This window comes from Drosophila takahashii, chromosome 2L (genome assembly GCF_030179915.1).
Source record: "Drosophila takahashii strain IR98-3 E-12201 chromosome 2L, DtakHiC1v2, whole genome shotgun sequence".
NCBI classification, from domain to species: Eukaryota; Metazoa; Arthropoda; class Insecta; order Diptera; family Drosophilidae; genus Drosophila; species Drosophila takahashii.
Genome location: NC_091678.1, coordinates 31,513,004 through 31,527,261, shown reverse-complemented (window position 1 = coordinate 31,527,261; position 14,258 = coordinate 31,513,004). Strand labels below are relative to the sequence as shown.

Below are 14,258 nucleotides of genomic sequence, written 5' to 3'. Positions count from 1 at the left end.
TGAAGACGATGAACAGCAACGGACCCAAAGCACTTCCCTGAGGAAGGCCAGAAGTTGCCACATATGGGTTAGAGTAAACAGCATTGCATTCAACTCTGTAAATCCGATCATCTAAATAAGATTTGAACCAGCTAAGTAATAGTGAGTGAAATCCCATTTTCTGCAGTTTAGCTAATAAAGCATTATGGGAGACTTTATCAAATGCTTTAGCGAAATCGGTGTAGACCACATCAACTTGATGATGACTGAGAAACGATTCCAGCTACTGCTGTAGCGGGTCGTGTCAGAGAATTATTAAGATTGATATACGATATGTAAGACCGATTTCTGCAGCAGATCATTTTGCTTTCTATTTTCTGGACTCCCGGCTACAGTTTCCGACGCATTTGTTTGCCGCTACCCGATCTTTCTTTGGATTTCCAGCAAATACTGGCAATAGATGCTCACGCAGCATAGCGTGGGTTATTGCTTTCATCATTGCAGCAATGTTTTTACACATATATTCGGTGTGCAAATGCTGTTCTGCGATTTTAATTATAAATAAATAATTATTCAAATCTATTGTTTTTATTGTTTAGCTCGCGACTAACAATTTCACAGAACAGCTCAAACGCTTTTAAAATGGAAGCACCTCACGTTCACAAAAAAAAAAATTCACAATAATACCAAAAAAACCATATAGTGGGAAAATTCCTTTAGCTGAACTGAGTACTAGCCTTAAGAAATAAATCGGCAGTGTGCAAAGGGTATAAAGAAATATAAAAAAAATTCCAGATTTCGTGAGTGAATTCTGATGAATGCCATTATACCTACTGCACACAGCCGATTTAAATTGCAACATTGAATTGCGTTCAAATAAAAAATTATATCATCATAAACAACCCGAAACCGAAATGATAGGACGTGCAAATTAAGTTTTCCCGAAAAGAAAATGGAAAGCAAATCAATGCTTAAATACGTGTGCCAGAACGAGACTGGGAATAACGCTAAAACTTCGCTTCATCGGAAAGTGGGACCGCATTTCTAGTATTTCTGTACTATTAGTCAGTATTTTTAAGAGTGTAGTTTATTTCAGTTCTTATTTTATAATATTATTGTTGTTGGTGCACGACCAAAGAGCTGTACAATGTGATATTGCCTATTTTGTAAGGATTGGCATTGGCCAATATCCAGCCTGTGTTCTATTTGGCAAGACCTGGCAACTGTTGTACCAAAACATTATACGACTTTAAATTGACTAGAATGTTTGCTTAAAAGCGCAGGAAGTTGTTTTAAATACGGGTCAAAACGGTTATTATTTGTGGAAGTTCTCGTGGCTTCATTGTTGGCATACAATAGTTGATAACATTCCGCATGCATGCATTTTATTTCTTTTCTTCTCGGTGAAACTCTATTTTCAGGTCCTCTCCCATTGGTTTAGGGGTTGCTTATGCCGCCGCTTAAGCGACTCTCTATGTGAACACGAGAGAATAGCTGATCTGAGTACTTTTACAGCCAGGGTATTCCCTAAACTGTTGAATTGCTGAATTGTTGAAAATTCAACAAAAAATTTCAGCAATTTAGGGAACGACCCAAAATGGTTCCTGTTGAATTTTCAAACAGCTGTTATTGGTTGAAAAGTTTCACGGAACTTAAAGCATGTAAAATTTGATGTATTATTGCTAGTTACTGTCCAAAATTGTTACCAAGGTAAAAAGAACCACAAATATGCTTTCTAAGTTGAATTTAAAATAAATAATGCGTACTGGTGATACTAAAATATTACAGAGTTGCCACGACTTTTAAAAAAAATGTGACAACTCTGGCTTTTCAGCAATTCAACCAAATTTTCAATAGCCTCGAGGCTGTTGAATTGCTGAAATTTATGAAAGTTGACTTTGTATGGGACAGCTGATTAACAGCTGACCAAAATTTAACAATTCAGCAATTCAACAGTTAAGGCTTAGTACTCAACCCAACAAAAAGTCGTCCAAAACAAAAAACTTCATATGAAAAACAACGTCAAAAAATTTTCTTTCATATGAAGTTTTTGTTTTGGACGACTTTTTGTTGGGTTCAGTACTAGCCCTTAGGGAATACCCTGAGCGATTCGTTCTTACGTTAAAAACACGGCCCCCGCTCAAATGTAGTGTGAACAGGATATTAGACTGGGCGGTCATACCTAAAAACATGCGATAGGAAATTAGTGGAATGGGGCGTAGTAAGATGGTAAACTCGTCGAAAAAGGTAGGAAACACAGTAATTATGATAATTATGAATAGTTGCATGTTTTTGAGTTGACAGATTATGAAGCACAGCGAGTTCATAAATCGAATTCGAAAAAGCCTCTACTATGGCGTGGGAACAGAGGACACAGACATGGAGGTTTCCCTTCCCTTTGCGGAGTACGCATCAGAGATGTTTTCGAAGCCCCATCAGGGCCACTCCTTGCATCGTCTAAGTTGTGTTGCTGCTGCAAAAGTGCAGGCCACGCCTTGCTCCCTTATTATGGCACTGATCTACCTAGACCGCTTAAACGTCACCGATCCAGGCTATAGCTGCCGAATCACTCCACAGGAGCTGTTCGTCGTATCACTGGTAAGCATCAACACCTGTTGATCGACCTGCTTCGAAAATCAAGAGCAGTGCGTGTACGCCCATGGTTCTAATATGAGCAGCTCCAATACCTTCTAAATTCTTGCAAACCTTTTTTCTTACCCAATGATTTAAACAATCAAAATCCTTTCAGATGATTTCCACCAAGTTCTATGTAGGCCATGACGAACGGTTCTATTTGGAAGACTGGGCCAATGAAGGCAATATGACTGAAGACAGACTTAAGGAAATGGAGCTCGAGTTTCTTTCAGCTTTGGTAAATAGTACAAAGTCTGCTTTACAATAATATAACATGTTTGTTCTAGGACTGGAATATATACATATCCAACGAAATGTTTTTTAATAAGTTAAGCCATATTGAACGATCGCTGGCCGAACGGCAGGGATTGCGGAGAGGGTGGCTTACTTATAGTGAGTTGGCACAGCTGCTGCCCTGCTTTGAATGGACGAAATTTCTAGTAAACAGTGTATCCGTACTAGTGCTAAGCTATGCAGCAAGTGTGATAACTTTGGCGGGAGCTTTTTACATTGCCAGTCAAGTTCCAGGAACGTTATGGCATCGTGCGGTTAAAACTACACCAGAAACACGGTCAAGTGTTTTAAATCTGACGAATCCAGCTACTACTGCTATAAATGGCAAAGTCTCTGCTTTGATATTAGACGTTGAAGAGGAACTCTTGAAACTTAATAAGCAAAACTGCGACGAAGCAAACCTTAACAAAATGGATTATTCGCATGATCAATCTGGACCTAATCCCCTATTAATGAGAAGCTTTCCAAAATTCCAATTGATTTTGTCCAAAGAAAATACAGATACCTGGCTTAACATAAAATCACAGTACAGCGACCACGAAATCGGAAATAATTTGATAACTGTTCGCAGCCTACAATTGGAAAACCACTGGAAGCATGCAAGAAATGGTTCAGTTTTTTGGCAAGTAATTACCGCAGCAGTGCAGCATTCTTTTTTAAGGCGATGGCCTGAGGTGTGGTCAAAACGTCTCTGAAATAAATAATCGCTAATTAGAAACATTTTTGTTGTTTGAACTACTGGTTTTTGTATTCGTGCAAAATGCAAAAGGGAGAAGGAAGCGCAACCGAACTTATCTCTAAAGATTATATGAAAGACCGATTTTTAAATGGATATGACCACATTTCAAACCGTAAGAGCTAGGCAACCAAAGTTTTGCACATTCCATAGGGGGCCTAACCACCTACTAAGATCCGATAAAACCCCAAACAGCGCCAACATCAAGGCTAGGCTGACTGTCCGGGGCTACTTATTTGCGCTTTATATTGGGCCTAGCGGTGGCCGGGCCGTGCCAACTTCCACACTTATTCGTAGCTACCCTGGAGAACCAGGGCGCTCGCTATCCGTAGCCTGCGACCCGTTCGGTAGCCTTCAGCTCGGCACCCTCCAAGCCATCCCACTAGCTCATTGGCCGAAACATAACATCAAAATTTGGTAGAAAAAATTATATCTATTTAATGCTTAACTTCTAAAGTGGTTGGAATTTTAAAATTTGGATTTTCGGACTTTTAGGTTTTGAAAAGGCCTAATTAGAAATGAAAAAGACATTTCGAAGTCCCACATAACTTGCGGGCTACATTTAAAGATAACTTTTGGATTTAAAAAATCTACCGTTGCTCCAAACAAGATAAATAACACTATTCAACATCAAAAATTTACCGCGATGGATGCTATATTTTTGGATTCGTTACGAATTCCCAATTTAGGCTTAGTACTCAACCCAACAAAAAGTCGTCCAAAACAAAAAACTTCATATGAAAAACAACGTCAAAAAATTTTGTTTCATATGAAGTTTTTGTTTTGGACGACTTTTTGTTGGGTTGAGTACTAGCCCTTAAACTGCGTTTTCCAAAAAGTTGCCCGACGCAAGGATTCTTAGCAAAATGACCTTAAAGTTCGAAAAAATCTGAAACTGGCCAACTTCCCGGAGCTCTCAGAGGCAAACGGACTCATGGTTTGATTCGATGTTAAAGTTTTTTAAAAGTTTTTTTCTTTATCTTTCAAACCCCATACTTAGAAAAATTTTAGGATTTTAGGAGAAATAAATTCTTGTCATTTATCTTCTTCTGGTAATATTGTATTGGTTATAATAAATTATTATATTATTGCATTGATTATAATAAATTATAATTATTGGGTTTGATAATTATAATTATAATTATAATTTTACTATTAGAATAATTGGTTAAGAAAAGTTACAACAACAAACTTTTGAAAACACAGGGCGGTAATACTACTACGGTTTTGACCGCAGCTACATATATACTTTTATGTTTTTTGACTACGTTTTCTAAAATTTGTTTCTTCCTTAAAAAAGTCCTCAAATTATTAAAAGTATGGGGTTTGTTAGTTAGTTTTTAATACTGGAACAGAAGTGCAACTTAAATGTTATAATTATTACATAGAACGCGAGAGGGCTCGTGCAGACTAAAATTTTAAGAACTTCGTGGCAAATAATAATTTCGTGTTAGTCTAAGGGGGAACATTAAAAGTTAGGCGGCTCACAAGTACTACAGATTATGCATAAAAATAGTACCAAGCATTTTCTACGATTTGCAAGTGTCGTTAAATTAAGCTTTAAAAATTTACTCTGGGATGAAGGTAGCCTTACGTTTTGATTCCAGTTCAAACTACAAAGGGCAAAACGGATACATTTTTTTGTACCGATTCTATGCGGTCAATGCTCACTCGTATTGTTGGCTCCACACCCTTTCCCAAGGCAATTTATGCACAACGATAGCTTTTTTGCGATATTGAACTGCTCATTTACGTTGAGGGCAGAAAATGAGGGACATTTATGCGATTATTCCACTACATTGTTCGGTTCATTCATTAGAGCAAGGTGCGAGCAAGACAGATATATGTCGGCTGCAATGAGCAATTAATGACCAAAATTTGTAAAATTGTACTACCTGGACCGATGAGCAATGAGCAAAATTGAATCTAAAAAGTAAAATTTTGCTCATCATAGGATAAATTATAAAAAAAGTATTTTTTTTGGAGAAGCTACTGAGAATGACTGTCTTGGCTGTGATTAAAAACTAATCGAGGATCTCTCTCCTCGCTTTCTGGGTCTAGGCGCTCAATTTTGGGTTGGATTTGGGACTCTTGCCTAAAATGAGCTTCTTGCACCTGCGCTCGGCAATCCAATTCTGCGACATTCATCCAAATATCAGTTTCTACATGTTTCTTTGGGTTCTCATCAGCATAAGTATGCTGTTTTTTTTTTTTTTTGCAAAATAGTATCTAAACGTTCTTCCGATTTGCTCATTTTATTGCTTCGTAATTATTTTCCAAGTACCGCCTTTCCACTGGTTATGTGTTCCCTTGCTGAGCGTGACCGTTCGTAGGAAATATAGATAAATCAGTATCACTTTCCAGTGTAATGTGTTGCCAGAAGAAGAATGTAGACCAAAAGGGAGACCCAAACATGCGCGGATCCACGGGGGGTGATATGGGTGATATATAACCCACTCGGGTGAAAAATGAAAGGAATTTTGGTATTACAAAAGTATGCAACAAACAAATTGTTCTAATATCACCCCCCACAACAAAATCCTAGATCCGCCACTGGACCCAAATGATTATGTTTCGCCACAAACGAGTTCGCCGAAGTTTTTTTTTTTGTAATGAAATTTTAATTAAACGTTTATCAACCAAATAAATGGTTATAAAACGCATATTTAGAACATATAAACAAATAACTGGAAACATAATTGAGTGTGGGAATAAAAATTTTATAACATTAACATTTATCATTCATAACATTACATTATTGTCTCAGGACGCGGGTCTGATGACGTCCTCTAGCCCAGAGATGGCCAGGGTGTCGACGCTTCAGTATTCTTCTGGTGGATGGATTCGCTAAGAATGCAGCTAATCGATTGGAGTGAGCCAGTAGACGGTCAATGTAGCGGCTTAAGTGCATGTTAATTTGCTCGCTCACTGAGGGAATGTGCAGGTCATTGGCTAGGACCTCATTTCTTATGTACCACGGTGCATTCGCTATGATGCGCAGGGCCTTGTTTTGTAGTCTTTTAATCCGAATGATGTTTGAATACGAAGCAGTGCCCCATATTTAAATGCAGTTTGTTAGCGAAGGAACTACAATCGACCTATACAGCAAATCCTTGTTGCTGAGGCTGAGTGCATCCAGTTCATCTTTCGAAGTTTGGCACGACAAGTCTGATTTCAAGTCGTTTATTGATCTTATTCCACCAATTAAGAGATACATGTTGCGCTTCGGTAATGCTTACACAAATGTTGATAGAGCAAATAATTTTGCAATAGATTCCAAGAAAAACAATAAAGGAAGCTAGCTTCGGCAAGCCGAAGCATATATACCCTTGCAGATCATTATATTTATTTACAAATCGCAAAAATGTTAAATTTCCTATTATTTCACATTAATTTTTCGATCGATTCTATGGCAGGTACATGATATAGTAGTTCGATCTTTTTACAATTAAAATCGAAATTCGGAAACATTTAAAAATGGTCATATCCCAGAGTAAACAAGAAAGGAAGCTAGCTTCGGCCAGCCGAAGCTTATATACCCTTGCAGATAAAGCAAAACACCTATAGTTTAATGCTCACTCAGTGCGGTTCAAGGGATAATTTTGTTTTTAAGTTGTCAAAAATCAAAACGCCTACTTCCTACAAAGTTACAATTAATTTTCTTATATTTGTTTGAATATTCCTATGGGAGCCTTAAGATATAGTGGTCCGATCCGGCTCGCTCCGACATATGTACTACCTGCAATAGAAAGAAAACTTTCGGGAAAGTTTCATCGCGATAGCTTTTAAACTGAGAGACTAGTTCGCATAGAAACGGACAGACGGATAGACGGACATGGCTAGATAGACTCGGCTATTGGTGCTGATCAAGAATATATATATTTTATGTGGTCGGAAACGTCTCCTTTACTGCGTTGCAAACGTCTGACTGAAATCATATTACCCTCTGCAAGGGTATAAAAACACCGAAGCTAGAATTTTTTTAACGTTTTTTTTCCGATTCTTTCTATGGGAGCTATAAGTTATAGTTGTCCGATCCGGTCGGATCCGACATATATACTACCTGCAATAGAAGGAAGACTATTGGGAAAGTTTCATCCCGATAGCTCAAAAACTGAGAGATTAGTTTGCGTAGAAACAGACAGACGGACAAACGGACAGACAGACAGACAGACAGACAGACGGACATGGCTAGATCGACTCGTCTTGTGATGCTGATCAAGAATATATATACTTTATGGGGTCGAAAACGTCTCCTTCACTGCGTTGCAAACTTCTGACTGAAATCATAATACCCTCTGCAAGGGTATAAAAATAACTTCATACAATAAAAATCATTCAATACGAATATAAGGCAGGGTCCAAGCACAAGCTCCTTAACAAATTTGATTACACAGGCCAACAAAAGTTTAGTCCAGTCTTGCCACCATTTTATTTCGACAAATGAGGCTTTTCTAATCATTTATTTAAGTTAGAATAATTTTATGATTATTTTGAAGGGAGAAAGAAAACATAGAAAACATAGTCAAAAAACATAAAAGTTAACAGCTGCGGTCAAAATAGTAGTAGTGTTGCCGCCCTGTGTTTCAAAAGTTTGTTGCTTTTGGGTTGTTTTTTGATGGTTAAAATTTTCAGGAACACACCTGATTATGTATATTTGGATATGTTTTGATTTTCTTATACAATGGTCGGCATAATGATTTTCACAGATTTGAATGTTAACTGTACTCATATTTTGAACTAATAATACAAACTTTTGGCACCTAAAGAAAGAGCACTTCAATTCCGTTTAAATGAAACAATAATGTTCTTAACCCATCAAGCACCCTTTGAAAAGTTAAAAAATTTTTTAAAAGTCAAATTTTAAACTTTTTTTTTGGGGTCTTTTTAAAAACATTCTTATTTAAAAAGGCAAAGAATAATTGAATTTTTTTTTCATTTATTGTATTAAAATAGGTTCAAAGTAAATTAAAAAGTTTTCTTTGCCTCGATGCGAGGGCTGTTCAAAAAGTTATAATTATAATAATTATACCCTTGCAGAGGGTATTATGATTTCAGTCAGAAGTTTGCAACGCAGTGAAGGAGACGTTTCCGACCACATAAAATATATATATTCTTGATCAGCATCACTTGACGACGTCTGTCTGTCCGTCCGTCTGTCCGTCCGTCTGTCCGTCCGTCTGTCCGTCCGTCTGTCCGTCCGTCTGTCCGTCCGTCTGTCCGTCTGATTCTACGCAAACTAGTCTCTCAGTTTTTGAGCTATCAGAATGAAACTTTCCCAAAAGTCTTCTTTCTATTGCAGGTATTATATATGTCGGATCCGATCGGATCGGACAACTATATCTTATAGCTCCAATAGGAAGGATCGGATAAAAAAAACCTTGAAAAATTCTTCTTCTTCTTGAAAAACTTCGGTGTTTTCTCAAATATTACCTTCTACTCTTGGAAATATTATTATTTATATATTTCTGAATTTCGAATTAAATATTTAAAAAATCGGATCACTTTATCATATAGCTGCCATAGGAACGGTCGAAAAATTAAATGGAAATTATTAGGAAAAAAATTATATCTTTGTTGATTTTTATTACATTCTCTTCTACTCTGGGATATGACTATATTTAAATATTTCCAAATTTTGATTTTAATTTTATCAAGATCGAACTATTATATCATATAGCTGCCATACAAACGATCGAAAAAATAATGTGAAATAATAGGAAATTTAACATTTTTGCGATTTGTAAATTAATATAATGATCTGCAAGGGTATATAAGCTTCGGCTTGCCGAAGCTAGCTTACTTTTTTGTTTTGTTTATAATTTTTTAATTTTTTTGACAAAATGGCGGCCATTTACAAAAAAAATTCAATCCCGGGATTTTTTTTGTAGTTTAGTGTAAAAAAAATAATAAAAAAAAGGCTGTATCTTCTAAAGTATTTCGAATTTCTGAAAATCCTTTTAGGGGCATATTCACAAGTACCCAAGCTATAAATAAATGCAAAAAAGAAAAAAAAAAGTTGCTGAATGAGAAGACCCCCTTAAAACAAAAATGCATCAAAACATTTTTGTTTTAAGTCCCAGGAAAAAGTTTAAAATTTGACTTTTACAAAATTGTCTAACTTTTCAAAGGGTGCTTAATGGGTTAAGAACATTTTTGTGCCATTTAAACGAAATTAAAGTGCTCTTTCTATAGGTGCCAAAAGTTTATATTATAAGTTCAAAATATGAGTACAGTTAACATTTAAATTTGTGAAAATACTTTTGACCACCCCTGTAGGCAGGTTTAGTGTTTTTTTAGTGTTTATTCTTGGAATTTTTTATTATTATTGGGAGTCACTTATTTATTTGTTCTTTATTTGTATTTCTTTTTATTTTTTGGGGTCATATTGATATTGTATACCCGTTATTTTGTTAATAACTTTGGAAATCATTTTATATTTCACCGTTATCTTGTTAATAACTTTGGGAGTCACTTTTTATTTTACCGTTATAACTTTTTCGATATCGGCCTCAAATACGCCTGATTTTATTAAATCACTTTTTCGATGTTTAAAGGCCTCGAAAACGCCAAAAAAATAATAATTGCTCGATGGCAAAATTATATTTATTTTGTAATTTGTCGATTTCTTGACCACTTTCACAACAAACTTTGACTTTATTGTTGCAATAATATAATTGAATAAATTTAGTATTATATCAGAAAAGATTCTTTTAAATCTTTTTGATTTTTTAAATTTTTTACTCTGGTTCTTACCACTGCACTATGGTCCAAAAATCGATTTTTTGGCATGAACTCTAAAAATTGAGTCACAGACTTAAAACTTTACACATTCTGTTTTTTTTACAAAGAATAGTATGCAAACAAATTTTTGAGTCTGTGCGACCACGCCCTCTTTTGCCTCCCATACAAGCAAATTCATAATACTACACTGTGTTAAAAAAAATTACCTTTATTTAATTACCTCGATGAAATGTTAAAAATCCTATTTGCTTTAACTGGTTAGTGCTCTAAATGTGCTCTCGAAAAAATTCTCACACGCAAGGATTCTAAGAAAAAAGGACACTAAAGTTGCAAAAATTCAGTTTTTGGCAAACTTTAAACCTATTTTGTAGACGAACGGATTCTTTGTATGTAATGTAACTCATAACATTTAAAAAGTGCAACTCTGTATCTTTCAAACCCTACACTCAAAATAATTTTGGTAATTTTTTTAACGAAATTATAAGCAAAAGAAGACATATCCTTTTCTTTCTCCTACGAATGCTTAACAAAGAAGGATTCAAAATAACTATTTTTTTTATTTTTTATGTTTTATCATCTTTTAAGTGGGAATTCATAATTATTACAGAAATCCAATCCAAAAAAATTAAATTTTCGATTGTTGCTGCACCAAATATCCTAGTGATCGCTACAAAGAAACTGTAAGGTCTCTGAATACTGTTAAATTGCGTGAAAAGGGGAACGAACGGGGAAAAAGTGTTAATTAGCGATGGAAAACGACATATATATGTTCAAACTTGCGTACTTTGTTTTTGTGGGCAGACGTTGGGTCGTTTGTTTTATTCCACGAAACACGTAGAAAAAATGTTAATTTTCTATAAAAATTTCACATAAATATACTATACACACTAAATATTACAAACCTTGATCTTCCATTTCCATAATTTACTTAACTTAGTCCGGACATAGTGCACTGCTGGGGGAAAAACAAGAGTTGCAGATTTTATTTTTTAGGTGCTGGCCTAAGTTCTGAGTCTCTAACCACTGGCGAAGGAAAACTGCAGAGTTGTCAAATGACCAAAATGAAAGAGATGAATTAAATTAAATTAAATAAAACAGTTTTCAGTTGAGTTCTGTATTAAAACTGAATTTTATTTTCCCTGCTTAGGAAACTAACTTGAAATTCGTATTCTGGTCTTATCTGTGGCCTACGCAGAGGCTGCGTCTGCCTGTGCGTTGGGCCCCCTTACAGGAACCCTTGGTGCAGTGTAAGAAACATCTCAAGTGATTATCTTCGATTAGGCTCAAGTGGCCTGCACTTACAGATTACACAGGTACACAGCCAAAAATTTCCACGAACCATTTCTAGTTTTCCATGATAATTGGGTGCTCCTGAGTAAAAGTCCAATACAAACGTATGTCCCATCACCTACAGGTTCCGCTGTATAGCTAAGAATACGAAAATCTAATGTTTCCCGACAGTTCGAATTATGTGGCCGATATAATTTGACTTACCTTAAATATTTTCGCTGAAATCTACTACATCACGGCATTCCTAAAAAAATAGTCCCCATTGTCAACCATTGCCCATGTCTTTGGAATTCGACGCCAAATTTGAAAATCCCAAAATTGTAGAGATTATTCTGATGGAAAAACAATTCTGAGGATTAAATCTTGAATGGAACTAATTTTAACTATTCATTGTATCTATTGTTCATTGTATGCTTTAATTTCGGTTTAATGCGTTTTCATGAGGACATTTTATTGGATTTCTTATTCTAATAAAACCGATTATTTGATTTCATTAGCTACTCCTAAATGTTGTCAAATTTGGAATAAGTCATGGCAACCTCTAGAACTAAGAAACTAAATACGTTCACTGAACATTAGGGTGGACTTATTTTGTATGAAATTTCTAAGGCCATGCTCTCACCCCTTCATATATAGCCTTTTTGTATCCTTAATCTATTAAAAACAGAAAAAGTAAAAAATAATTAGTTTTAGGCGGTGCGCAACGGCTTTAAAGTTTATTACGCATATTTCAGATTCATCTAGATGCCGTAGACTTAATTTTATACTTTGACAGTATTTTAAAAAGTATCTTAATCACTTTCCCGAGCTTTTTAACAAGGGATGAAGTCGTTGATAAAATTCGAGTCCCTGAGAGACAATTACAGCTTAAAAATAAAAAGAATAACGAATAATCAAGGACTTTTAGAGTACAACTTATAAATATTACGGTCTCTGAAAAATAAGAGTCAATATCGTTGTATCCTAAGCCAGCATTTCTTTGACGAAAATTTTTATTGGCGAACGCAAAAGTGATAGTTAATCTTCAAAATTGTAAAATAGAATCTCTATTTTATTGTGAATCACAAAAAAAAAAATGGTGAGTCCGGAATCGAACTCGGTCCTATTTGTTCGGAGACAGAAGCTCTACTGGCTAGGCTACATCCAACTGTTAATATTCATGAAATAAATTTCTACTTGACTCTTTTATTCGAGCGAAACCAAAAAGTTGACATGTTAAAATCTGACAAGAAATGAAATGGGGAAAATTCCTAGTTTTACACTTAATTTTTAGCGAAACTTTAGGGCCATTGCGCACCGCCTAAACGATGAAATAAAATTTTTCTGTTTTCGCATAAATTTATTGGACACAGAAACCTACCATTTAAGATGCTGAGCTCAGTTGACCTTAAAGAAGTCCACCCTACTGAACATACATAGAGATTTGTACATGTTTACTCCCATTTTGTAGGATGCCATGACTTAATAAAAATTTGACAACATTTAGGAGTAGATAATGAAATCAAAAAATCGGTTTTATTAGTATAAGAAATCCAATAAAATGTCCTCATGAAAACGCTTTAAGCCGAAATTAAAGCATACAATGAATATTTAAAATTAGTTAGATTTAATTCTCAGAATTGTTTTTTCATCACAGAAATTGTGAAAATTTTGGGAGTTTCAACTTTGTTGTCGAATTCCAAAGACATAGACAATGGTTCACGATGGGGACTATTTTTTAGTAGTGCCGTGAGAGTATGTCTTACCGAAAATAATAAAGGTTAGTCCAATTATATAGGCCACGTAATTGAAAATGTCGGCAAACATCGGTTTTTTGTATTCTTAGCTATACCGCTGGTACCAGGGCAGTGTAAAAGTGGTGGCCTGCGATAATCAGCGATCAGCTGACCTATACAAACAGGCGGTAGCACAGCTCGGAGCAGTTTACGAAGGGGCGAACATAGTGGCACTAGATTGGTGTGACGTCCCCGGTAGACCACGAGCCAGAATTTCCTCCCAGCAGCAATTGTATCACCGGAGGACATCCTTTATATGTTGCAAGAATGCAACCCACATCTCCCCACAAAAGACTGGAAAGCCGTTAAGGTGGAGGAGCACGTAGGAGACGTGAACCAAGCGATCGTGGTACTAAATAAGGAGTCTGTCGCTCCCATAGAGGCTGCTCGGGGAACGCTCAACTATGGTTTCAGTGCCATACATATAAAAATCTATAAAGGGGACTCTAATTCCTCGGGAAGTCCTGCCGGCAACCCAGCTGAGCAGGTGCTTGCGGAAGAAGTGGAGGCCCCTGGCATGCCGGAGGACGGCTACTCAACCGACTCGTCGCTGAGCAGAGAGATGCGAGCAATGGGACCGGCAATCGATGAAGTGGACCTGAGCGACTCGGAGGCCGACGTTACTGTGGTGGAGGTTGCAGCTGGAGATGTCGCTAAGACTCCTGCAGATAAACCTACATCACAGTAAAGCAGCGTCCGCTGCCCTTTTGCTTCGCCTGGCCACAGGCGAAGCCGACGTGGTCTTAGTTCAGGAACTCTGGATAGCAGGAGGCAGGGTTGCTGGACTGGGAACAAAAGATTACAAG

At 36.4% G+C, this 14,258-nt stretch overlaps 1 protein-coding gene across 1 annotated transcript; it reads left to right on the top strand.

Annotated features, from left to right (window-relative positions):
* The first annotated feature begins 2,115 nt into the window (after positions 1–2,115).
* LOC108062175 (protein CNPPD1) lies at positions 2,116–3,627 on the top strand. The gene is made up of 4 exons (XM_017148730.3): positions 2,116–2,226; positions 2,284–2,577; positions 2,729–2,851; positions 2,901–3,627. Exons 1-4 carry the CDS (start codon positions 2,191–2,193, stop codon positions 3,600–3,602), a joined length of 1,155 nt encoding a protein of 384 aa, XP_017004219.2. The 5' UTR covers positions 2,116–2,190; the 3' UTR covers positions 3,603–3,627.
* Positions 3,628–14,258: the final 10,631 nt, after the last annotated feature.

Excerpts from the sequence above, each read along its gene's own strand:
- LOC108062175 (XM_017148730.3), top strand. The coding sequence starts at position 2,191 with ATGGGGCGTAGTAAGATGGTAAACTCGTCGAAAAAG. Across the intron at positions 2,227-2,283 it reads TGGTAAACTCGTCGAAAAAG|ATTATGAAGCACAGCGAGTT; the intron begins GTAGGAAACACA and ends TTGAGTTGACAG. Across the intron at positions 2,852-2,900 it reads TCGAGTTTCTTTCAGCTTTG|GACTGGAATATATACATATC; the intron begins GTAAATAGTACA and ends TGTTTGTTCTAG.